A 26,801-nucleotide genomic window follows, 5' to 3' on the forward strand; every position below is an offset into this window, starting at 1 on the left:
CTAATGATTTGCTAATGATATTCGCTGCAGGTGCAAGGCCGGCCCAGATGGGTGTGTTCTATAGGGATTTTCAATAGATGGGTTATGTGAAGGTGCAATGTCTCACAATCGTATGTGCAACGGGCAGATATCGTTAAAATTGACAGAATCCAAAAGCAGGCCTCTTAGTTGTCAAGATCCTTGTCTTTTACATGAAACTTTTTAAAATGCTATATGGTGCTATGGGGGTTCATTCTATCAATTCTTTTTGTACATCATGCATAAAAGTGTTATCTTCTGTTAGTGACACTCATTAAATATGACAACATTAGGAATACAGCAGGTAGGAAGGTAGTGCCCATAATCCCTCCTTTCCCCCCCCCCCCATTGTCCCATGTCTGACTTGAAGGGGAGGGTGAGGTGACCTACCTGGACAGGGAAGCAGGCAGCAAAAGGGGCGTTCACAGAATTTGCTGCGTAAAAGGTGACTGGCTTGGGACCGGAAAAGGTTTGCGCAATCCTGGCAAGCAGACTTTAAACTTTGGACTGCTTCCTGTCTGAATTTTTCTACTGGGGCCATCGCTGATGATCAAACCAGCTCAGTTTTGCATCCGGGACTTGAACCTCCCCAAAGTCAAAGAATGGTCTAAAGGAGTTCAAGACCTGTACACAATCAGTACAAATTATTCTAGCCCTACTTGTCGCACTGTTACTGCCACTAAGGATGTTAACGGTGTACTTTGTTCTGTTGCTTCTTTTATTAACTTTGTATTGTAAGTCACCCTAGATAACACTGTCTACTAAATGAATGCAATGTAGTAGAGCTTTTATCATACATGAACCATGAACATGAACTCTTGATAATATTGTCGACTTAATTAATGCAACATAATAAAAATCTTCCTTGTGCATGTGTGCGCCAAACAAATGCTTGCAGGACAATTACCGGAAAAAGTCAAATTGCATCCTAGAAAATATCCAAGTATACCATATTCTGGTAAATTCCCTGTTCTTGCCAATAATCAGAATAATTTCTATTTATTTAACTTGTGCTTATCACATATAGAGTAACAATGAATTAATCATCAAGGGGTTTTGTTTCAATGTGATAATTACTTAGTTGCACATGCATTGTGAGTCCGTATGATACTGGCATTGAGCTAAGTAAATTAACAAATGTTTGACCCTTATCTCTTTTTTTCACTGGTGCTAGTAAATGCTTAACAAGGGTTAAAAAGGAAAGCAGGTTTCTGTCAGCTGGCAAGGCTAGCTTTTTTCCAGAGGCATCCAAAATGAATATTGCTCTTGACTCTTATGGCCCACAACTGCCATAAAGTAAATGTGTATTTCTTTGATCCTGCAGCTGGACCCATTGAACCAATGCAACATTATCCTAACCTCTACTATAATAAATACTGGAGTAAGATAACAAGCCATCAGATGTGGAATTTGAGCTGATATTTGTGTAAGCTGCCAGTACAAGCTCTTACTCTTAATAGCATTTCGGCACCTCTGTCAGTGGCCTTGAGTTTGTGTGAGCCAATGGGTATGACAGTACCAAGGTCTCCCACCCACTTTCTCCCAGCTTGACACACAGAAGTACCGATAATGAAAAATGGTTAAAATGTTACTTAATTTGGTGTTGGGCCAAAGCGATACAAAATTGGCTCTAATGGTTGCAGCTGACCAGGATGACAGCATCACTCACTGCCCAATTGCTAGCACCCTATTCAGCTGGACATGAAGTGTGCTCCTCAGACTCATGTCTGTGCAGTCACCCCTGACTCTCTGAGCAAGTAACCAGTTTGATCTCATCTCAGCCCTCAGAATTACCCTACAGTACTCTGTTCACCATCTTCTATCAGTTTCTCTTTCACTTTGCTCTCAACTCCTCTCTTCTCTCTCCATTCATACTCCATTCCATTCATACCCTACACCCTCTCCTTTGATGTCACTACATCTTTACCGTCTCTTGAATCTTTCTTCCAGCTATCAACTGAAACTGTTGTAACCACACACCTCTCTCTCCAGCTCTGGATTCTCTTTGTCTCCTGGTCACTCAGACATGCAAGGCTATCCTCTCAGTTAATCAGTTAATCCTCTCCCCAGGCAACCCTCCCCCTCTCCCCACTCATTACCCCTCCCTCTTTCTCTGCATTTCCTCCTCTTACAGATGCTGTCCTCTCTCAACTTCATCATCTAACTACCTGCTCCCTGGATCCTAACCTAAACCCCTTTAGTTCATTTTTGCTGATGTCCTCTTATTCATCTCCTCCCAGGTGAACTCATCCCTGTCCATTGGATGTCTCCCCACACAGTCTTCAAACAAGCCTGTTACCCCTCTGCTCAAGAGACCCCCTCGTGACCCCTCTGTTGATTCAGAACTACCATGCCGTACCTTACCTTCCATTTCTCTCTAAAAGCCTTGCACATGCTTTTTTCAGTCAAATCTCTCGTTTCCATTTTCTTGCTTGTTTTTTTTGCCTTAATTGTCAAGTTAATGGACAGACATCGCAATCCTAGAATAAATGGTTCCACCCACTGTTTGCTGATGACACCCATCCCTTGGAGTTCCATACTGGCATTGCTTGAGACAATGCTGTTTGAAAAATATCAGCAATTTGAACTGGTTTTAGTCACTGAAGCCGCCATCAAACACCCAGACAGTCGTGTCTCAAAGTTACTTGCAGCAATGTTTACCATAATTAGACACCCGGGGATGTTAAGCATTTATTATACATGGCCATACGCATTACTGGAGGTTATATGCACGATTAATGAATAAACCACCCCTATGTGACAGCCTTTCGCTTAAAGTTGTTGTTGCTTGTGTATCTGTCCTCTTTTTTCTTCACAACATGTAGAGAGGTGGGCTCATAAGAGGGAGTGGGACCAACATGTGACACTATGTGTCCAGAAAGGTCTGGGCTCTTGGTCAAAGAAACACCTGGAACATCATGCTAACAGTTGAAAATACAGTAGAGTATCATATTCATTCAGGCACCCAATCATAATACGCTTTCTCCCCAGTACAGGAGAGGGGCACTCGCACTAGGTTGAAGGCTATTAATATGTGATGCTTTAATCCCATGGGCCTTTCCACTTGGATTATCTTCAGCCTTTTGGTGTTTTCAATTCACTGTGCACCAACAGGTCTTAGTGGGAAGACTGAACTTGTTATTTGCAGTACTCAAGGGCTTACCCCGGAAGGGTTCAGTCACCAGTAAGTTGTCACTACCTTACATTGTACATGTACAGTACATTACACTAAACATCTAAGAAATAAATAGGCATTTTCTTCTGAGATAAATTCTTCTGAGAAAAATTCTAATTTATCAAGTTTTGAGCATTTATTTATCTACAAGCATGTATTGAGTATCTGAAGAGGTGGCAAAATACAAGGGGTTCACCTTAATATCTGTCTACACACTAAAATGTTATTGTTCCCAAATACCTTTACAAGCTATATTTGCATGTATTATAAATAAAAGTTTTCAGTAGTGCTTGCTTTGAAATCAACAGACAACATAACTACAAAAATACCATTTTATTTTTTCTTTCACAAAGATTTTGATTTCTATGGACAGAACATGATGAAAAGTCCTCCTAATTTTAACACTGAATAATAAACAATCTTCAAAAATATTGAAACTCTGACACAAGGCAACATATAAAAACTACACATAAATAAAATAATACCTTATTCTGTAATTTAAGGTTACCATGGTTACCATGTGAAAGCACTTGAGAATGTTTACTTAAAATGTGAGTCAGTGATTACGTAAAAGCTGTAGCTTTCCAATCTACCTTTACAAATCGGGTAGGTTGTTGGGGGAGGGCTATGACTCCTCACCATTATTAGCAGTTAACCCAGAGTAAACTTTCTGGTGTCCTCTGCAACAGTTTTTGTTCACCAACACTTAACATCAGGCTATTCTGATTTATGAACTTTCACTGTGTTGATGGGAAAAAATACCTGATGGTCAGAGGAAGAAGCATTCTAACATGATAATTTAGCCTGTCACAGGCAGACAACAGTGAGACGACAACTTCCTCTGCATCACTTTTTCAATTCAATCTAATATAGATTGATTAAGGAGGGGTACAAGGTTTTTGAGACTGGGCAGAACAGGGCTCGTTTACAGGACGGACAGGTCATGGCAGGACTTGGACCTGAGGCGGAATGCAACGTTCTTGTTGTTCTTGGCCACCATTTTGTCCAGAAAGCGCTTGGCCTTTTTGGGCAGGCTCACCCTCCGCTTGTTCAGCCCCTTACGCCGGGCGTTAGCCTCCTTGCTGTCATGCCTGAGCCGCAGCTGCCGCACGATGCCAGTAAACATGTCCCACACATTGTGCTGCATCGCTGCTGATGTCTCAATGAACTTGCAGTCGAAAACCACTGCGCATGCTCGTCCCTCTGCAAGGAGAAAGACAGGTGTAGCTCAGTCACCCTCTCCAAAACAGAGTGGTAGGGGGGTCCCATTGCATTGTTGTTAGCAGTTTAACATTATATTCTGCTCAGTTCACCAAAAAAAAGTGAGGACATACATCTGTTCCATAGTGAAAAAATGATAGACTGGATTGCACTTAAGCAGGCCTTCGTATGAAAACCAACACAGCTGAGACAAATTTCATCCAGAAAGTCCTATCATTTTGAAATCATATAATGCATAGTACTAAGAGAGAACCTCAAACTTCAAAAACAAATTTGATTTTGAACTGTCATTCCTGAAAAGCTTTGTTTATGCATTTTAATAAACTTTTTTATGATTGCTTTATAATGTTATAAACATTCCACTTACCATGGATAGACACTTCTCTGCACCGCACAAGATCACACTTGTTTCCTACTAAAATAATTGGGACATCCGCTGACTGCCTGACCCTGCGCAACTGAATACGCAGCTCGGACGCCTTTTCGAAGCTGGCTCTGTCCGTTATGGAATAGACAATCAGGTAGGCGTCGCCCACGTGCATACACTGGTCCTGGCTCCATTTACTTTCATCCTGAGGGTACAGGCAATAACACGAGCTATTTTTTAAAAGTTCGGCTACATACATACATTTTACATTCTTGATGGATGCACTATAGCTTTATAAAGCTATGATGAAAGTCGCTTAAAATACCGTGTGAGATTTTAGACTAAGGTAAAACATTGTGTAATGGCAGAGGTGAAATGGAATTCAAAAACATCTAGGCTATTTCAAAAAGGTTTCAGATTAGCATAATTCTGACATTTTCTGTGGCTTTATAAAAAATGTACATTATACACATTCCAAGGCTACACTTTATTAAGTAGGCTATAATAGGTTCTCACCTGTGGGTCCCACGTGTCCAGTAAAGTTATGGTAGCAGTTTCACCGTCAACTGTCACTGTTTTCTCACACACTTCTCCTTTAAAAGTAAAACACATTGGCTTTGTTTGAGTCATTCTAGCCACTCCATTCGTTATATTATACTAGTTATTTCACACAACCGCTGACAAACGCAACGCTGACAAAAAGTGTAATCACCTCCATACAGATCGCAGTCGCTGCCCATGCTGTCAGCCGCACCAGCGAAAATGCTCGCCAGCGCAGACTTTCCGACACCGTTTTCGCCTATCAGTACCACGTTGTAAATGTTGTTGCTGGAGTCCGTGGAGATGACGGAGTCCGCTGAATCCGAAGACCAGCTCCCTCTGCACGACTCGCCACTGGAGTTGTTGCATGACTTGGAGCGCGTGATGCAGGATGTCGGCACAAGCTCGTCGTTTGTAAGGTGGCTAGCATCCGCGCAAATGCTCCAGCGGTGCAGCTGGTGCTGCAAACGCAAACTGTGCCGCCGCATGCTGAGAAGAAGGGACATCTCTCAGCTGAATGACGAAATAAAACATACAAATTATTATTGTTGTTGTTATTATTATTATTTACAAAATAAAAAATCCAGGTATCATACAAGTAAATTATGTAAAATATCAGAATCTGGTTTTTCAACGATTATGTCAATGTCCCACAGAACGAGAAACCGCTTGCTTGATAGAACAGTAGCCTAACTTTTGTTTGTCGGGAGAAATAATCAAAATTACAACTTCACTGCACGTGAAAAATTCGTAGTCCTAATTGCATAGCCTAAATGTTATCCACCTTGTAGCCAATTCAAATAGGCTACGAGATTAGATGCTTTGCTAGCTGCATTCAAAATAAATGCTTTAGCCTACAGTGGAAACGGGACCTCAATTACAAACCAGAGCAAACATTCTGGATAAAAATAATGACAGGAAAAAACTAAATTTAATGCACAGACAACTACGATAAATTTCACACTCACAATAGATACAAGAAACACTTACAGTTCACGGTCCCAGCACAGCCGTTCGGTTCTAGAAGTGGAGCAAAGTCTGGGGACTTCTAAGCTTCTTGCTTTTTTGCGCTAATAATCTCTACTAAATCGCTATTTGTGTCTAATGCGCTTTCGGCTCGCATGGTTTATATAAAGCGCTCCTCAAAGCCGAATGGGCTGTCGTTCACGTCGTCACTCTGCCCTCCCTCCTCAGAAAGAGACTGGAGAAATTGGGCTTCTTTCACTACTGGGGCAGATATGAATGAGGCGTTTATATAAGAAAAAGTTTGCTTGTTTGCAGCTATGTTTGTCCTTCAGGGTGCAATTAGTATTTGGTTCTATGTTTTTAAAAGAGGCCATTCAAATTTGGTCTTGCTATAATTAAGCCAAATGAATGGGTACACCATCTAGGTCAATTTGAAAAAGAAAAAATATATATTGTCATTGTGGATGTTGTAATTGTTAAATAATTGTTTTTTCTTATTTCTGAGAACCAATAAAGGAGTAATTCATTGAATTACTGGAGTATGTGCTTAAACGATGCGGCAAATGGCGTGAGTGCCAGATCGCAAAAAAATGAGATTTAACCAATAATTATCAGCAAATTCCTGGTAAAGTGCTAGACAGTTCAAGTTCCTATCTGGCCCCCCCAGCTCATCCTCTGCACTAGTTGGTAAAAATCTTGGGGCCAAGATGTTAAATAGTTAAATAGTCACAGTTCAAACAGAAAAACAATTAAAGTTGCAAGGGGAATTGGGAGGGACCCAAGCATTGGACATACACATTTTTTGGCATTTGGCAAATGCTCACAATAGAGGGATGTGGAATGTAACTAAAGGGAATCATGGGAGATGAAAATCTAAACTGGAAGTTGGATTGTATGATGCTAATGGTTTGACAAGAGCCTTTAAATCAGTGAGGACAGGGTTAGACCAGAATTAATCTTGAACCTGGTAGACAACATCCTTTCTAATTGGACATTAATGGATCTCTTTCATTAGCACTTGCAGAATTTATATGTAGTTGACAACCATTTTATTGTTTGTTCTGGTGCTATTTTGTTAAGCACAGTGTTTTACATGGCCATTGAAGAAAAAATGCTCTGAACTGCAAAAAAAGAGAAAAAGTTATGGCAATTATTCTGTATTTGTAAAAAAATTTTTTATCAAGAACACACTGTAACCTTCTTCAGCAAATGCAGAGTTGTGTCAGTCAACAGATTAATGACCGTGGTGTCCACAGGTTTAAAGAGCAGCTTTAGTTCTGAACAGAATTTGTAAGGGCCACTGTTGTGTCTGGTGATGTACAAGCTGTGATATGACCATTGTTCTAATATGGACATGACATGTGTTGCACTGGATTTGCACTATGGTCTTGTCCTTGGCAGGATTTACAGTGCTCCACGCATTACCATTAGTGAATCGTGAATAACTTCTCTGAGCTTTGTTGCATATGAGGTTGTCGGTTTTCTGACGGTGTGTTTTCTTGTTTTCATGTGCATGGTGTTTTTGTTAAGGGGGAGGAGGAAGATTCGCATGCCATGCATTTTCCTTGCACTGAATTCCATTGTGAAATATCATATTCAGTGCCCTTCACAAACAAACAATACAAGATGGAAATAATGGGATGTACAGTGCCCTCCAAATTTATTCTCACCCTTGATAAAGACAAGCAAAGAGGGCTGTATGAAATTAACAGTATGGATAATCACCTGTACTGTGTGCTTAAAAAAATACTATATAGTTAATACAAATACAATTGCTCAGAGCAACCAAAAACATTTTTTAATCACAATCTTAAGGAACTCTATTTTTGGGGCGACATAGCTCAGGAGGTAAGACCTATTGGCTGGCAGTCGGAGGGTTGCCGGTTCAAACCCTGCCCTGGGCGTGTTGAAGTGTCCTTGAGCAAGACACCTAACCCCTAACCCCTAACTGCTCTGGCGAATGAGAGGCATCAATTGTAAAGCGCTTTGGATAAAAGTGCTCTATAAATGCAGTCCATTTACCATTTACCATTTGTCTCTAATGTCTTCTTGTGTTACTGGGGTATAAAAATGAGGTAACACAGAAGTACTACGACCATCCATTACAAAAAAGCAATGAACTGTTCAGTACAAAGGAAAAAGGCAAAGATCTCTGAGAAGAAACAAGACAAGACATTGTTGACCTTCACAAGATAGGAGTTAGTTAAACAAATAAGTAAAAAACTAAAGATATCAATTAGGTCAATAATTAATGCAATCACCATGTTAACCTGCATGGTAGAGCACACATACTACCATGCATCTCTCTCCATGCCAAAAAGTTTTTTTTAGATGGATTTCCAGAAAGAATAACAAATAAATGGTATATGGTATTATTACAGAAGGCACAACTGGTATCATCAAAGCTCTTAAATTTTATAAGGAAATGTTTAGTGGAGTAACAATTATAAATTATTTTATAAGACACCTCTTTTGCCTTTAAAAAAATTCTAAGGCAAAGTCCACACCAGCCCAGTAGATACTGTCCACGAATCTATTCAAATAACTGGTAGCATTAGAAATAGAAACGTTTTTCAAACCAAGTGTGAATTTTCTTGTTGCTACCAGCAGGGGGTAACTTTTCTTGCCAATAGGTGAGTCAACAGAGTCAAATGTTGGATCAGTAGTGGGAGGGGCGTGACCTCTCATGAGCACTCCAAGTCAAATTTTGGAGTAACCACAAATGTTGTTGTGAGATAAGAATCTGTTGTAGCCTAGTTATATGGAAACCCTGCATTATGACTCACCGGTACAATTTTATTATTAAACCTATTTTTAAAAATATTTATTTTTACATATCTGTTATTCCAAATTATGCATTTATGCGCGGAGAAAGTAAGCTTGTTGATTAAAGACCATGCAAACAGACACTGTTTATGGAAAGAATAAAATTTCGCTGGGATTGTACCAAAACACGATGACGTTTTCCCTTCCACTCGGAGGGTCTGTCTCGTGGGACGTACCAAAACAATCGTAATAGGATTTTCTCCAAGAGCTTGATATCGATTGCAGGTTAGTAGTCTTCGTGTGCTACTGTTGACAGTATGACATGTACATTTAATCAAGCCTATTAAGCTGACAAGTTAAAATATCATACTTTGCACCAGATTGTAATCGCTCAGGTCGACACGAGTCACGGCTGATCCCACCAAACGCCCCTGTCGGTGGCATTAAAACGGTACAAGAGGAAATTGTCACCACAAAGGGGATGAATTATGTGAAATGTAGTTTTAGCATATATCAACGATATACAAACACAAAACTAGTCTTTTTATACGTTAAAATACAGATTCAGCACATATCAGCATATTTAAACCAAGAAACACATACGTTGAACCAATACTTTAAAGCTATGCACTTTTCTTACATTTAGCTGTCGACGCTCTATGTAAGGTGGAGTATACAGAACGATCGTGCATGAAACTTCCGCTTTACCTCCTATTGGATAACTGGCCAGTTGTGCGTTGTGCTTCATTGATTTATGCACAGGAAAGCTAGCAAACAAAAGGTGTAGATTTTATTCTAGCTGTGGCATTTGCATTTGTTGTCTCTTAACATGGGGGCCAAAGAAGTGCCAATGCCAGTAAAGCAAGCCATAATTAAGCTGAAAAATGAGAAAAAATCGATCAGGGACATAGCGGAAAAATTGGGTGTGTCAAAATCAACTGTTTGGTATATTGTTAAAAAACAAGAACGCACTGGTGAGCTCAGCAATAGCAAAAGATCTGGTAGGCCACGAAAGACCACTGTGTCAGATGACAAAAGAATACTTTCAATTGTTAAGAAAAAGCCCTTTTCGACTGCAGAACAGATCAAGAACACTCTCCAGGATGTAGGCGTAGATGTATCAAAGAGTACCATAAGGAGGAGACTACACCAGCATAACTTCAAATGGTTCACCTCAAGATGCAAACCACTGGTAAGACTCGAGAATAGAATATGATTTTAACATCAGAATATGCTATCTGCTAGCTACTTGAGAAAATTACTTCACTATTGGTCAGCTAGCCATTTTGGGATTCGCTGTTGATAGCTCGCTAGTGCGAAATAAAAAAAAATACCTTTTTTTAAATGTATGGTTTGTAAAAGCGCAGAGAACGCCCACTCTAGCTATAAACTAGTTATCACTTCACCGTGTCAAATAATTGTCACCGTTTATTTCCAGTTTAATTTCATTGTTAAGCCTTTAATGTATGTGCTGAACAAGAGTCTTGTTAGCTAAGGACAGCTAAATAAATGCAAACCTTAGCCTACAGCAAATAGACTGAATGCTGTCGAGCCATAGCCAACTGAATTTTTGAAGCGTGCTTTCCATCTCCCACTGCCGTTGAAACCCTCCACTAACGCTAATTTTCTAGCTAAAATTAGCTTGCTTTGCTCGGTCTACCCAAGGCAATAGGAAATGGCATTGTGATTGATACATTATCGCAGAAAATTCTCATAATAAAACTGAAGTGAGTCTCAGCCATGTTCTTGGGTTAATGAAACTGTCTGCACAGACGAGGGTGTTATTATTGAGAAATCATTGAAAATGCATGGAAATAGGACAGCACCAACCCACACGGTAGTACTGGGAGGGTCCACTCGCCACAGGCGGCCGATTACACGTCTGTAATTGTGGGTGACCAAGCCTGCAGTTACCCCTACCTCAAAAAACTTGAATAAGGGCTATTGGGAGAGATGAAGGAGAGCGGTTCGTAGTTTTAAAAGGCAGCGCTTTTGTGTACTTTGCATTTTGAGGAGGATATACTTGTTCATACAGTCTGGTCTGGTCGCAGGAACACAGGCACAGAACTTTATAAAGTAATAAAATTTTAATATTTTGTTTCATAACAAAATTAGAAGCGCTGTGAAATGTCAAAATTGTATCGTTGGCATTCTAGGTAGCTAGCTCGATAGCCAGACAGGCTATAACAGTTAAGTGGCATGATAGCATTTTCTCTGCCTGCCTACCATCTAGGGATGGTGATTTCAAATTATTTCACAAATCGAATGATTGCATAGTGTCCTAGGTTCCAATTCGATATCCTAACACAGGAAGAATCTATTTTTAGAACGCATCTTGGCTGTGCGCCACACTCACTGTATAGAAAAGGAATGCAACCATAACAACACACATCAGTACCATGTTTTTCCTTCATAATAGTCTTAATGCTTAGCCTACTGTGTCAATAAACAGTCAGTGTCAGATATGATACAAAGAATTTTATTCTCAGCTCACAAATGTTGCATGCCCCCAAAACCAATATACAGAGGCTGAATTCTGACTGGCTGGGATGTGTGCTTTATTTTCCCATATATGCTCAACTATGAACAAGCGCCTGAAAAAGTAAACTAAATTACTTAATAAATTACTGTAAATTAAGTCACAGTTCTAAGTTAATGCACATCAAGCTGACTCAGTACATAAAGTGGAAGTTTGTAAGACCAAGCAAGCCAATAATTAAAATATTATTCTTGCAACAGTGTCAGCTAGATAACCATGAACGACTATAGAGCAGCTGGTTTTATATAGCTTGACTGCATTTATAGTTTAGTCCCTATTGTTCCGTAGTTGACTTGCTATCTGTGATAAGAAATATGCTCTGAGACCATTTTGACTGAACGGCATACTATGCATTATCCCACCACACAGGCCCTATAGCCATACCCTCCCCTCTCCACTCAGAAAAGAGTGTCATGCCCAGAAATGTCTAGAACACATTTTAGACAAAGAAATGTAGAGGAGCATGGATTTGGCAAATGTGTGCAAAGACTGTCAGTTCATTATAGGTGTCACTGAACATTATTATTTTATAGTATCTTCAAGGCAAACATCTTGCATAGTGTGCCTTTAAAACCAAACTGCATTTTAATATTAGGTAACCCGGTTGAAGGACTAGAAAGACATGTTTGTTGCTAAGTGGTACGGGTTATGGGTTATTTGCTGGAATATTTAAGTAAAGTTTCCATTGCAGTGGAATTGCATATTCTGAAATTCGCCTCCAGCAATTTCCCTCAGCACAGGGCATTATCCCGCTTATACAACGGTTTACCAACAAAAAGCATAATTGCAATCAGAACATGCATTTCAAACTGTATAAGCTTATTTACTTTATTTTGCTCATATTATCTGAAGAAATATTTCCTATTGTAATGCTTTTCTTCTTTTCACATACTTTACTGTGTTCTTGGGAGTGATGTGAGGAACTGGGAAAACATGCATCTCATATTGATCCATGGTTTCCAATGAGCTGAGATAAAGGCATCCCCAGCAACGGTATCCAAAGACGCTTTTCCACCTCCGGTCTAGATCACAGTCTCTTGTGTGGGTGGGCTTTAGAAGGATATATCTCCATCACAGAACCGTGTAATCATAGATCGGTAATCTGTGTTCACTTTATTGGTCTCCCTCCCTGATGGCTAACTAGCAAGCATGACCTAAGTTTGACATCAGGGAATTGTGAGTGATTGAGTGATTAATTGATTTCAATTTGACACACTTCTCTCTTTAGGATAATATGACCTCCCTCCCTCAGGACCAAAGTGGGATGTCACTGCTCCAGGTAGGCTCTAGTTACAGCTAATTCAAGGCTGCCTTCTGAAATACATTTTTTGATTATCTGACTTGGGGGTCTGTGTACTCTATTTAAAGGGAAATTACACCACAGAGTAAGATTTAGGCCTATCTAACTTTATATATTGATTTCTATCTTTTATTTTCCTTGGGGCTTAGCCACACCTAATTTGTGCTATACAGATATTTAAAGGGGTAAACAGGTATGCTGTGTCCAAAACCACTCCTGTGTTCACTCATTTGCTATTCCCTACATGGCAAACATGCAATGGGACACTATATGGAGTAGTAAATTGAGATTTCTGACATGTATGAATCATCACTTTATGTTATCGTTGACAAGAGTAGCGTGGTATAAATATGTTCTTTTTTTAAAACTTTTTTTTTGGGCTTTTTTAGCTTTATTGGACAGAACAGGGGAAGAGAGAGGGAGATACATGCGACAAAGGTCGCGGGGTCGGACTAGAACCGCCGACGTCACGGCTCGTAATGAGCACGTGGATAGTGCTCTATGGGCTACGCCACGAGACACTCATGGCATAAATATCTTTATTTACAGCACATCTGTCCTCATTTAACAAAATAAACAGTAGTTTAGACACCGCCCCATTCAGGATAACGCACAGCAGTTTTGCAAGTTCCCCAACAGCAGCTTTTAACCACCTACAGAAGCTTTGTAACTTGTAGCTAGCTTAAGTTTTTTTCGCTATCAGCTAGACAATAATGTAATAGGCAGTGTTGGAGCTAGATGTCGGAGGAAGTAGTGCATAGCAACCATTTCTAAGCAGAGATTGGTGGACTACAGTGTTAATCGTTAATTTGCTAATGGACAATTGTCAGGCTTCGAGTAGGATACCACCCAAGGAATAGGCGGAGGAAGATTTTTTTTTTTTAAACCTGCCCAATATAACAAAAAATATCCCAAATTAATGATCATGAATTCCATTAAAAATGCATTTTCGAGATTCGGTAAGTGGATTTGAAATGCACATTTCTTAACAAATTCCCTGTTTTTGGAAATTTGGAACAACTCTAGATACCAAAACCTAGTATTAGTCTTGTATGTGGTTTTGGGATAACACTGTTAATGAGTTACTCACTAGGCATATTGATATTTTCACTATGGGGATATGCAGCTACTTCGGGATGGCTGTTGGCATCAGTGTCCAGCTGGATCCTGCTGTTATTGTATAAAATAAGAGGGGTGATATTATGGGATATTAAGTCTCACTGACTAGAAGTAAACCTTAGGTTGAGCTCCCTGGGATAGCTGTTGATTTCGGTACCCATATTTTACGGGTTAAGGACACTCATTCATGGCGCAGAAACATAAATTGCAAGACTCCTAGATGAGTAGTACGTTTGTCTCCAAGGATAGAAAGGCTTGGTGATAGAGAACGCTTAGATGAATTCCTGGCAGCAGTAGCAGTCTTGCTTTCCATGGTACACGGTCTTTCCGCCATTTATTTCACATAAGCACAGTCCAGCCAGCGTCCGTATATGCAAACCTGTATTCACACGGAGACAATCAAGTTACAGGTTTTGAAATGAAAAGGCATAATCAGAAACTTGTTTTCCTCCCTGTGGCAGAATCCAAGTTCTTACATACCCATTAATTTTTCTTTAGTTTTAGCTGGAGCAGGAATTAGGAGCAGAGGTTTTTGGCATATTTTTGTTTTTGTAGTGGAAGTTTCCTTTAAGCTCAACGTGATGTTTTTTATTTTTTTATTTAACCTTTATTTAACCAGGAAATCCCTTGAGATTAAAGGGAGGGAGGGAGACCTGGCCAAGATAGCACACCATTACAAAGTTGCAAAAATTATAAAAGAGTGCATGTTAAAAACAGACAAAGGACAACAGATACATAATACAAAATCCAGCTTATGAATAACAATTGCACTCTTCTGTTGCACAGTTTTTTACCAGAGCTTTGAACTCTCCCAGAGAGACAAAATCATTAAGATATAGTGTGTTCTGAAGGTTATTCCATGACCAGGGTGCAGAATAGGAGAAAGCTGTTCTACCAAGTTCCGAGCAAATCCTGGGTACCTGGTAGAGCAGCCATCTAGTGGAGCGAAAATTATAACTGCTGGTGGTGAGTGATAGGAGATTACACAGATATAAAGGGAGTTTACCCAGTATGGCTTTGTAAATAAAAATATACCAATGCTGCAGTCTCCTTAGGCTTAATGAAGACCAGGAAACCAAATCATAAAGTACACAGTGGTGTTTACGGGACAACGAGTTGGATATAAAACGTAGAGAACTGTGGTACACAGAGTCTAGACAGTGAAGTGTAGAGGAGGCAGCATGCATGTAAATAATGTCCCCATAGTCTAGAACACTTAAGAACGTAGCCTGTACAAGTGTTTTCCTAACTGCTAAATTAAAGCAGGGCCTATTTCGATAATAAAAACCCAGCCTAACCTTCAGTTTCTTCTCTAGGTTTTCAATATGCACTCTAACAGAAAGCCAAAGTCATCCACCCAAACATCCAAGTACTTGTAAGATGATACTCTTTCAATTGAGTCCCCTCCTAAGGTATGAATGCCAACATCATCTGAGATCTGTGAGCGAGCTCTGGAAACGATCATGAATTTGGTTTTCTTAGCATTAAGAACCAGCTTTAGACCATACAATGAGGCCTGCAGCTGTTGAAAGGCAGTCTGGAGCTCACTAACAGCCTGACTCAGAGAAGAGGCAACTGAGTATACTACTGTATCATCTGCATAAAGATGCACTTTAGCTGTAAGCATGTCCTTCCCAATGTTATTTATAAAAATAGAAAATAAGACGGGCTAAAATTGAACCTTGAGGGACTCCCTTAGTGATCTCCATAAAGCTTGATTTGTGACCATCTGTACACACACTGGGTTCTATCTGCAAAGTAGTTTCTGAACCACTCTATAGCCTTGTCACACATAACGACATCACTGAGTCTGCCTAACAGCAGCTCATGGTCAACAGAATCAAATGCCTTGGACAGATCAGCAAACAGGGCAGCACAGTGCTGCTTTCTGTCCAAGGCATTGATAATATCATTTTGTTACCAACACAGCTGCTGTTATGGTACTATGACCTGATCTAAAGCCAGACTGATTTTCACTTAAAATATTGTTGTCAGCCAAGAATTGTTTCAATTGAGAGTTTACTTGAGACTCTAAAATCTTAGGCAAGGGTAGGAAGTTTAGAAATAGGGCAGTAGTTGTTTAAGTCCGAAGGGTCCCCACCCTTCAATAAGGGGAGAACATAGGCTGCTTTCCAGATTTTGGGGATGGAATTAGTCTGGAGGCTCTGATTAAAAATATGAGCAATAGGTTCAGCAATAAAATCAGCTGCATGCTTTAACGGATAAGGATCCAGGTTGTCGGGTCCAGACGACTTTTTTGGATCAATAGCTTTCAAAGCTTTACAGATCTCCACACTAGAAATTGGTCTAAAAACAAAGGGGTAGAGGTGTCACCAAACTGGAATTAGAGCTTTGAGACCCTGCTGCATATGTATTAAAAACAGACACAGCTGATATAAAATGCTCATTAAAGTGCCCAACAATATCATCCTTGCTCTTAATTTCAGTTGAGTCAACTAAAATGCTTTCAGGGAGGCCTGAAGTGGAATTGGGACATGACAATGATTTTATCTGTTTCCAAAATTTAGTGGGATTGTTGTGATTTTCCTAAATAGATTTTAAATAATATTCACGTTAGCCGTGTATCCAGCCACATTGCTATGTAAACTGACTTGGTATTGTCCATATTTGCAGGAACAAGTTAGAAGAGAGATCTTGCAGAAGATGAAAACAAGGTTCAGCTCCATCATTGATAGTGAAACGATGGATTTGGAGGACCTCCTAAACGTGGCTCAACAAGAGCTTGCTCTGGCTACAGCGACATCCCATCACATTAACATCCCAGAGGAACTAGTCTGCAGTCTGCAGGAGCTGATCTGCAGACTCAGCCAGTCCATGCAATCTGTTGCAGAGGCACCAGCTAATCCCTCAGATATTGTATCTGTTACTTCGAACAATTCCCCTTCCTCTGAATGAATGTTCTTCACCTTATCCCCTTTTTAGGCCTATGCTGATTTGGCAACATTCTGCCAAATGATGTCTACCATTCAGATAGTATGCTTGTTCTTGTAAATATTTAAATAATTTGATTATAAAACATTCATTATTTTTGTTAATATGATGCATTTTTCATTATTGATCATGGACATTGTTGGTCTCCTTTTTTTCCACCAGTTTTCTTTTTCAAGTGGCCAATCACAGTTCTGCCCACCAGAGGTGGGACTATAAATGGATGACTGTTTTTTGTTACTAAACACTGACATTGATGAAGCCCTGATGGGCAAAATGTCTGTTCAATAAATCAGACTTCATCTCATATTTCGAGTGTGGATCTTATTTGTGTGACTACATTGGTGGATGCACCTCCATCAAGACAGAAGAAAAATAATTGTTTGGGGTCTTCTTCCAGTTCTACTAATGATGTCCTAAGAACAGCAGCCAACATGTTTAGAATGAACACATACTGTCAAAGCTTATCTACAGTGGCTGTCTTACCTGTAGTTAAACAAAAAGATTGTTGCCCATTTCATCCCTGTGCGCCCAGTATAAAAGTATTAGACAATATCTACAAGCAGTCTGTTTTTTCAATTATAGTTCTGAATTCAGCTGCCTCTAAAACCATTTGGATCTCTTTCTCTGTTTTTATTTTTACTCATAAACACGCAAGATGAATTTTATAAATGACTCTGCTTTGAAGATGCTGGCAGGTGTATTTTTATCACTACACAGAGATAACTGCTTCCATCTGCAGCCACTGATAGAACTAACAAAATTAGCTTGCAGTCTGTAGATGTTCTCTCATATATTTGTGCTGGATGCACAGTAAAGAAATTGGTAGCGTCTTGTCGTATCGTATCGTAGTGTAGCTGGGTAAGGCAGCCAAAAAGTCCACAAACAACCATTTTTGCTTGCGGTAACCTACCTTCCCACCAGGGATAGCAAATAGGTCGCCGCAAGCAAAAATTGAATTTTATATTCTGTATTCGCTATCCTTTCTTGCCGTGGGGCGGCTAGATACACTGCTGTCTTCGTCCACTCACTCATTCCCTCTGGCCATCAATTGTGTAGGTGCACAAGTTCCTCTTCAATGTAAAGGCCCGCCCTAACACGAATGTAGTGATTTCAGAAACTGACAGAAGGTCTGCTGTTGGTCTGCTGGCTCTCAGAATGGTGCAGTGGATAGCATTCACCTTTCAGTAAGAAGGTCCTGGGTTCAAATCCCAGTCTGGTCCTGTGTGGAGTTTGCATGTTCTCCCCATGTCTGCTTGGGTTTCCTCTAGGTACTTTGGTTTTATCCCACAGGTTACGAGTCTTAATTACCCCACAGGATATAAAGGTATGCCCTTTCAGTCTTCCTGACTGTAATATACAGTGAAGGTTGCTCATGCAGATGTAACTAATTGGTACACTGTCTGAGCGTTATGGGTGTTTCTGAATTATCTGTTATATTGTGGGAAAAAGATATTATTGGATGTTTTAATATCTTTGTGTTTTAGGATGTTATTTCCAAAACATTTGTAGGGGATTCCTGGTCTGCTTCCTGTGATTCACTATATCAGAAGGAGCCGTTTGGCATCATGGTAATGCCTAATGGGACGGTAAGGCATGGTTTTTGATTTGCAAACTTACACTTATTTAGACCTTGTAGGACAAAACAATTCACTATAAGGTACTGTTCTGCACAATTTGTACAATATCTGTCATTCCAACAACCAACCTTATACAACAATGACACAAGAATAAAATACACTACAACACACATCAGTTCTTGAATACAGTTATAGTTATCTTTACTTCACTCTAGTGTGTTTCTTTTGCACCTCTGCACCTTGAACTAATGCACTTGTTGTACGTCGCTCTGGATAAGAGCGTCTGCTAAATGCCTGTAATGTAATGTAATAGTGAGCTACCACTACCACTGAGTCTCCAATTTTTGCAAAATGGTCAAACTGTATTCAAGAACTGGTGTGTGTTGTAGTGTATTATTATTATTTTATTATGTCATTGTTGTATAAGGTAGGTTGTTGGGACTGACAATATTAACCATCCAGCCCAATACCTGTTAAATGATCACAGGGAGTTTCTTAGGATGAATAGCAAAAGAATTTGTATTATTGAATGTTCAAGGAAAACAGGCATTTGGAATTAAAATGTTTCAGCTCCAGGATGGTGATCCATAACTCCATTTTGGTTACTGCCAGTACTTGAGGTAGATATGTCATTGCTTGATAAAATACAACAAACCAACTCAGAAGAGTTAAGTATAACAGTGGGAAATTATATTTATCAAAATTGGGGTTCCTATTTATGCATTCTCAAAGATGATTCTAAGGACCCTTCTAGTGGGAAAACTGCGCTTGGTATTTATATTCAGCAGCTTCAGACACCACAGGACGTGTACGCAGGATCAAATGTCATTTTTTTAAAATTCTGAGTTATTGGCATGAATCTGGACACTATGGTGGATAGAAGGGAATAGACCTAAGAGAGCTCTTTAATGCTCTGACTCTGCTGTTGCCCTCCTGGCTCTTAAGCAGAGTAGTTCCGAAGCTTGCTCAGATGTGCTTGAGGTTTTATCCTGTGTATATAGAATAGAGAAGATGAGGTGTGATGTGGCCTTTTTATGGGTTCCAGGCCATGAGGGTATTAAAGGAAATTAAATGATAAAGTTGCCAAGGCAGAAAATACCAGAGTAAATGTATCATTAGGAAAAATGGAACAATTTAATTAAAGAAAGGATTTAAAATGAGTAGCAAAAGCAATGGGAAATCGACGAGAGGGACACTTTTTCTCAAATAGTCGGTCAAGAAAGGGTCTGTTATGGGAGAGATCGATCTGAAAATTAGGAAAATTAATTCGACTGAAAATGGTGGGTTTGGGAGTGGGCTGAAAACAATAGGGAAACACCCTGATGGTCTGTGTAAGTGTGGTACCCTGAAATCAGTTAAACATGGTTTGTTAGAATACAACAAATATAATGAGGAAAGAAGGCGAATATTTAAAGAGGTCTCAGACCAAGGTGCTTCTTCCTTTTCTGTTAAAACATTGCTCTTCTGGGATGGAAAGAATGGACAAGCAAATCAGATAATGATCCTGGAGATTCCACGCTCTACGAGGCTATATCCAAGGATTTAATGCGATAACTTATTCTGGATCCGAACAGTCGGAGGCAGTAATGCACTACTAGGCGCTTTCTACCCCGAATATAAATATAATGAAGAAGAAGAACCGTGAACGAACTTCCGCTTTACCTCCCTATTGGATAATTATCCAGCTGTGTCTTGTGCATCATTTATGTATGCATACAATAGCTAACAAAAGGTGTATAGTTTATTCTAGCTGTGGTATTTGCATTTGGGGTTTTGTTGTCTCTTAACATGAGGACCAGAGAAGTGTCGATGCCAGTAAAGCAGGCCATTATTAAGCTGAAAAATGAGAAAAAATCGATCAGAGACATAGCCGAAACACTGGGTGTGTCAAAATCAACTGTTTGGAACATTATTAAGAAGCAAGAACGCACAGGTCAGCTCATCAACAGCAAATCATCTGGTAGGCCACGGAAGACGTCTGTGGTGGATGACCAAAAAATACTTTCAATTGTCAAGAAAAAGCCCTTTTCAACTGCCGAACAGATCAAGAACACTCTCCAGGATGTAGGTGTAGATGTGTCAAAGACTACCATAAGGAGAAGACTACACCAGCATAACTTCAGATGGTTCACCTCAAGATGCAAACCACTGGTAAGACTTAAGAACAGAATACGGTTTAAACGTTAGAATCTACATGGCTGCTAGCTACTTGGATAGTGACTGCACTAATTAGCCAGCTGGCTATTTTGGGATTCACAGTTTATGATCGCGCCAGTGCGAAGTAAAATACCTTTTTATGTCTGGTTTGTAAAAACGCAGAGAACAACGCCCCCTCTAGCTATAAACAATAGCTGATTGTGACTTCATCTTGTCAGCAAATGGTTACATCGGTTTTTTCCAGTTGGTTAGTTGAATTGTTTAGCCTTTATTCAACATGCTGAGGAAGACTCTTGCTTGCTAAGGACGGCTAAATAAATTTGAACCTTACAGCAAATAAATGCTATAGCTAGATATCCGAATTACATAATCGGAGCGTGCTCCCATCCATCTCCCACTGCCTTTAAAAAAACGTCTAATCTGCTAGCTAACTTGATTTTGCTTGCACTATATACTTAAGGCAGTAGGAGATCGCAGATTAGCTATCAACCTCAGTTATCTTGCTTTTTAGCAGTAGTTACATGTAGGATTGTATGGTGCAAACGTAATAGCCTGCTATCTATAATAGTAGCTCAATTAAGACCGCACGCACTAGGCATGTAGCACGACGCTGAAGTTTTCTCCAGATGTGCAGCTCCCGATTCGAAATGATTGTCATAGTCTTGGCAAACGCGCAAAGAAGATTGTGAGCATACAAACTGATTTATGGTGAACGCGCTCTAAAAAAAGAGCTACGACTCACAAAGTAGGAATTTAACAATGGTGGACATGCTGCTAAATATGTTTTTATTTTTAATTAAGGCTACGGGCACTTCGCATGTATTTCAAAGGCTGCATTATGGTATCAGATACCCAAGTTTCACGCAAGGAACTGGCGCCGTAGGCTATGCATGGAAAATTGTGGTCACTCACTCACAGACGACCTTTCAGAGAGGTTTTGTGGGACGCATGCGCAGGTGGTGTTTCATTTAGTGGAACGCATGCGCAGGTGGTACTGCACGACATTTTTAAACAGCTGTATCGCCTAATGTTACTTTAGCTAACCCTAACATGTTCGCATTTCGCCTATTTTAGCTAACCTAGTTAGCACGTACGGATTGCCTACTTTAGTTAACGTACCTAGTGTGTACTGATGCTATCCTGCACGCATGAGTAGGAGCTAAGGATACACAACTACAACCACCAATACAGATGTATGGACACACGGAGGACAACAAATAACGTTACAGATGTGAGGACGTGCCATAGCTAGCTAGCTATGTAGGTCGCCAAGTTGCGCGTGGGTCTGGATGGTTCCGTGCTTGTTCTCCCTAAAATCTAATTATCAACATTCTGTCTCGTAATATGAGAGAACAGAAAGTAATATACATCTGCAATGGAGTGGATGGATTATTACTGCACCATTTTCAAATAATAACATTCCAAACTGTCAAAATAAACCAATAGAATATATATTTAGTCAAAGTATTACTGTAGCGTTTTCCCATAATCCGACTCTAAACTTTATGTAATTCCAAAATTTTGAATTTGAATTTCTCCCAAAAATGTAAAGGTCTTATATTTGACACTTGGCCATGACACGTGATCTTGAAGTGGCTCTGCGGCACTGCAGCCGAGTCAGACTTCTGTTTCTTCAGTTTATGCTTTGCCCACTTGGATGATACTGATCCTGATCGTGTCCAGCAAGACAGCAAGTTAACCTTTCCAAATCAAACATTCTAGTAATCTAGAAGTTGAACTTGGGCGATTAAAAACTGTCACCACCACAATTTTGTGCCACCAAGCAGAGAAATACGATGTAAGAATTTGTGAAATTTCATGTGACGGGGAAAAAAAACGTTATTAATGGTTACCTACATTTTCACACACAGTTTTTGCTCATGAACAGTAATGTTGATTTTGTTTTGTTTTTTGTTTTTGTGGTGCATGGATGAGCCTCATTGCCTCAGATATAATGTGACCCATACCAGTGCCAACTGGCCGTAGGGCCTCTGTAGGGCAATGTGGAATTGCATTGGCGAGGATATGGGAGGGCTCAGCTGATTAGAGGTCCATGTTTCATCACTCTCTACTGACCCCCGCTGGTCGATCAGGGCACCTGTAGGCTGCATGTCAAAGCTGTACTGTACATGACCGGTCTTCCTTGGATATGTGGTGTCACTACTAGTGCTTTTTGCACCACAAACTACAGCTAAACTCGCATAGAGTGAAGTCATAGGAAGAACTGTCATTTTTGATAATGTTACAGTAAAATTTTGCCTCGTTCGGGTTATAGCTATGACAGGACCTGCTCTGTCCTACCAAAGTGTCTGTGATTGCGTGTGTCCAAGCATGCTATATGTATTGCATTTATCCATTCATAAAGGATCAATTTAAGTGCCATTCAGGACGCCACTGGAGTTATATTTAGACCACAGAATTATTCAGTAGACCATCAAAACAGAATAATACGATTAGCTATACCAACCATCAAGCTCTATAGACCACTGAGCTAACCAGCTCTTGTCCTAGGTTTCAAAATGAATAATTCAGGCAAGACTTCTCAAGTCTGCTCTCACGCATCAAAAAATTATCCAGAGTAACCATAAAATCACAGGAAAATAAGAGTAGAATAAAAGAACAATTGTAAATGTTAGAAGTCTAAGGAAAATAAGAGTAAAAAAATGGGTTAGTATAAAAAAATAAGAGTAAGTGCTGCAGTGCCGAAATGATTGGCCCCAAATTTAGTTGTCAGACCTGATTTAAAAGAGCCCAGTGTTGGAGCCAAATGCATTCACTCAAAAAAATTGTTTTCAGTTAATCTGTCACACTCCTTCTGTATACATCCCCTCTTGATAGGTCTGCGACCAATCTAAAGAAGAAACTTTGGTCTAAACCTCTGTTATAGAGCTCTATGTCTTGTGTGGGTGGGCTTTAGAGGGTCTCCATCGCAGAACCATGTAATTATAGATAAGCTATGCTCCTTTCATTGGTCTTATTACATGATGGCAAACTAGCAAACTGCGTGTGTGCGTGCATGAGTGTGTAAGAGAGACGGAGAGAGATTTCTATTTCACACTCTTCTCTCTTTAGGATAATATGACCTCCCTCCCTCAGGACCAAAGTGGGATGTCACTGCTCCAGGTAGGCTCTATGTTACAGCTAATTCAAGGCTGCTTTCTGAAATACATTTGTTGAAATGTCTGGCTAAGGGTCGATGCACTCTGTTTTAAAATGAAATTTGACCACAGAAAAGGTTTAGACCTATCTCCTTTACATATGGATTTCACTACATGTATGTTATGGTGTGGCTGAGCTGTACAGTACATGCTTTGTGCTGTACTTGTAGTGAAAAGATCAGATTTTCTATAACCTAAAGGTATTCAAAGTATCTTAATTTAGTTCATTCTGATGTGGGATTACAATAGGCATGGCAATTGATTTATTTATTTATATATACTTGGTGGGATGTCACTAGAATTAGCCAGAACATGTTTGGGAACTTCACACACCCAGACCCTCTCTCAGCTTTTAGGAGAGTACACAACTGTGAAGTGCAGTTTTATAATACTGGTGGAGCCACAAACACCAAAGAACATACAGCACAGATGGGAACAATAAATACAACGGTCAGGACATGGGACAGACTCATGACCTTTGAGTGGGGAACAAGGTAACCCCGACCAACACCCCTCGCCAGGACCTAGGATGTGTCGTGAGGTAAACGGGTGGCCAGGGCAAGGGGTGTTTACATGTCTGGAAAAGGTGGGAACCTGGATAAAAATGATACCTACATTCTGGACTGAAAGGATTCATTCTATGGGCATATGAATAAATGGGGATGATACGATAACTGTGGTGGACCGAGAATACCATTTTTTGTTTTTGTAGTGGAATTTTCCTTTAAGCTCAACATGATATTAGCTGTGTAACCAGCAACATTGCTATGTAAGCTGACTTGGTATTGTCCATGTTTGCAGGAGCAAGTTAGAAGAGAGATCTTGCAGAGGATGCAAACAAGGTTCAGCTCCATCATTGATAGTGAAACGATGGATTTGGAGGACCTCCTAAACGTGGCTCAACAAGAGCTTGCTCTGGCTACAGCGACATCCCATCACATTAACATCCCAGAGGAACTAGTCTGCAGTCTGCAGGAGCTGATCTGCAGACTCAGCCAGTCCATGCAATCTGTTGCAGAGGCACCAGCTAATCCCTCAGATATTGTATCTGTTACTTCGAACCATTCCCCTTCCCCTGAATGAATGTTTTCCATCCCACCCCCTTTTAGGTCAGCCTATGCTGATTTGCCAACATTCTGTCAAATTATGTCTACTATTCATATAATGTGCTTGTACTTGTAAATGCATAAACAAGTTTCTCATAAAACATTGTTTTTGTTAATAGGATGCCCTTTTTATTATTGTTCATGGACATTGTTTGGTCCCTTTTTTCATTTTCTATTTCAAGTGGCCAATCACAGTGCTGCCCACCAGAGGTGGGACTTTAAATGGATGACTGTTTCCTGTTACTGAACACTGATATTGATGAAGCCCTGATGGGCAAAACGTCTGTTCAATAAATCAGACTTTCTTGAATTTTGAGTGTGTACCTTGTTTTATGATGTGTGACTACATTGGTGAATGCACTTCCATCAAGGCCAAATAAAAAATATTGTTTGGGGCCTACTTCCAGTTCTACAAATGATGTCCAAAGAACAGCAGCCACCACGTTTACAGAGAACGCATACTGTCAGAACTTGTCTACAGTGGTTTAAAAATAATAGCACAACTTTTTGGGAAATTCGTTTTTTGACTCTTACCCATAATCAGACAAAAAGATTGATACCGGTTTATCCTTGTGCGTCCAGTATAAAAAATATTAGAAAATATCTGTTAACTAATTGGCCAACTGCTTTTTCAATTCTAGCTCTTAATTCAGCTGCCTCTAATACAAATCTCGTTTCTCAGTTTTTATTTTCATTTGTCAGAAACATGCAAGAGGCATCAGCTTGAGATACTGGCAGGTGTATTTCCCTCACTATATAGAGCTCCTGCTTCCATCTGCAGCCACTGATAAAGCCGATGCAGCATGCAGCCCATAGATGTTTAATATTGTACTGGACGCAAGGGTGAAGTCGGTATCACCATATCACTGGTGATCACGCTTTTAATTCTTATCTTTAGGCCAGAAGTTGGATGACCAAAAAAAAAAACTAGAGATGTGAAGTTGCATTGTGCGCAACATCCACATCTGTAGTTACCTGCTGGGATGTCATTTAAAAAAGTAATGATGCCAGATAGGAGGTGTATTTGCTTTAACAAGCATGTCTCTTAAATTGGGAGGGGGGGATCCTAAGCAAGGGTTGGAGCTGACAATATACCAGTGTTGGACTAAAGCATTAATTTTGACTAATATTGCAAAACCTATTGGCCAAATCATCAGCACGCCCTGTAATGGTCTACAGTACCATAGATCCTCAGAATGTTATTGAACTGACATGCAGGAAGACTCTTTTTGAGTGGAAATTAATAAAGGAATTATTTTGACTGCCCAAAAATATGTATCTCTGTGCAATCTGCATCACCTCGACAGAATTCCCTTATTTTAATGACAATACCCTCCATTTTTAGGCCCAGGGAAATTTTTAGATCTGTGGGGACCTAAATGCCAGGACTGGTGAAGAGCCAGACTTCACCAGCACACAAGAAACAAATATATAACCTTCAACAATATGTTCTTTCCTATTTATTTCCCTAAGAACAACTACGGCAAAACCATGAACACCAATGGAAGACAAATTCTGCAGCATTGGTGTGCCATGGTTCTGTATATTGTCAATGGTAGGTAAAGACAGGACTCTTTTGGGCGGTACACCTACAGCTCAACTCTTGGCAGTAGGGCAGTAGACTATGCAATTGCAGATTTTGATCCAGTCTCTGTAAGATCATTAACAGTCAAGCCACTAACCCCTCTGTCTGATCACTGTCAAATTACAGTGTATCTAAAAATACAGAAACAAACAATATGCATACACTGCCCAGAAAGCTGTATAATAGTAAGCAATCCTACAGATGGGGCCAAAATAGCAGAGGAATACCTGAAACTTTCTCTACAGCAAGGTTTAC

At 40.0% G+C, this 26,801-nt stretch overlaps 1 protein-coding gene and 2 long non-coding RNA genes across 4 annotated transcripts; 2 read left to right on the forward strand and 1 right to left on the reverse strand.

Moving 5' to 3' along the window:
- Positions 1 to 3,511: 3,511 nt before the first annotated feature.
- Positions 3,512 to 6,516, reverse strand: gem (GTP binding protein overexpressed in skeletal muscle). The gene is made up of 5 exons (XM_064339949.1): positions 6,312 to 6,516; positions 5,494 to 5,834; positions 5,298 to 5,374; positions 4,782 to 4,986; positions 3,512 to 4,396 (listed from the first exon to the last, which is right to left on the reverse strand). Exons 2-5 carry the CDS (start codon positions 5,825 to 5,827, stop codon positions 4,119 to 4,121), a joined length of 894 nt encoding a protein of 297 aa, XP_064196019.1. The 5' UTR covers positions 5,828 to 5,834; positions 6,312 to 6,516; the 3' UTR covers positions 3,512 to 4,118.
- Positions 6,517 to 9,740: 3,224 nt separating this feature from the next.
- Positions 9,741 to 17,267, forward strand: LOC135257332 (uncharacterized). 2 transcript variants are annotated; one of them, XR_010330634.1, is made up of 4 exons: positions 9,741 to 10,245; positions 12,821 to 12,871; positions 15,328 to 15,423; positions 16,646 to 17,267. It is a non-coding gene; the product is annotated as an uncharacterized LOC135257332 (long non-coding RNA). The 2 variants fall into 2 exon arrangements; XR_010330633.1 differs by lacking the exon at positions 15,328 to 15,423 and having other exon boundaries at positions 9,746 to 10,245.
- Positions 17,268 to 20,172: 2,905 nt separating this feature from the next.
- On the forward strand, positions 20,173 to 25,271 carry LOC135257338 (uncharacterized). Its single transcript, XR_010330637.1, has 3 exons — positions 20,173 to 20,691; positions 23,770 to 23,820; positions 24,657 to 25,271. It is a non-coding gene; the product is annotated as an uncharacterized LOC135257338 (long non-coding RNA).
- The last annotated feature ends 1,530 nt before the right edge of the window (positions 25,272 to 26,801 follow it).

The sequence above is a fragment of the Anguilla rostrata genome, chromosome 1, assembly GCF_018555375.3.
Source record: "Anguilla rostrata isolate EN2019 chromosome 1, ASM1855537v3, whole genome shotgun sequence".
In the NCBI taxonomy this organism is placed as follows: Eukaryota; Metazoa; Chordata; class Actinopteri; order Anguilliformes; family Anguillidae; genus Anguilla; species Anguilla rostrata.

What these genes read in the sequence shown, in the direction of transcription:
- gem (XM_064339949.1), bottom strand. Translation starts at nt 5,827, where the DNA reads ATGTCCCTTCTTCTCAGCATGCGGCGGCACAGTTTGCGTTTGCAGCAC. An exon ending in CGACTGCGATCTGTATGGAG is followed by an intron (nt 5,375 to 5,493) that starts GTGATTACACTT and finishes TTACTTTTAAAG; the next exon opens with GAGAAGTGTGTGAGAAAACA. An exon ending in TGGACACGTGGGACCCACAG is followed by an intron (nt 4,987 to 5,297) that starts GTGAGAACCTAT and finishes CTGTACCCTCAG; the next exon opens with GATGAAAGTAAATGGAGCCA.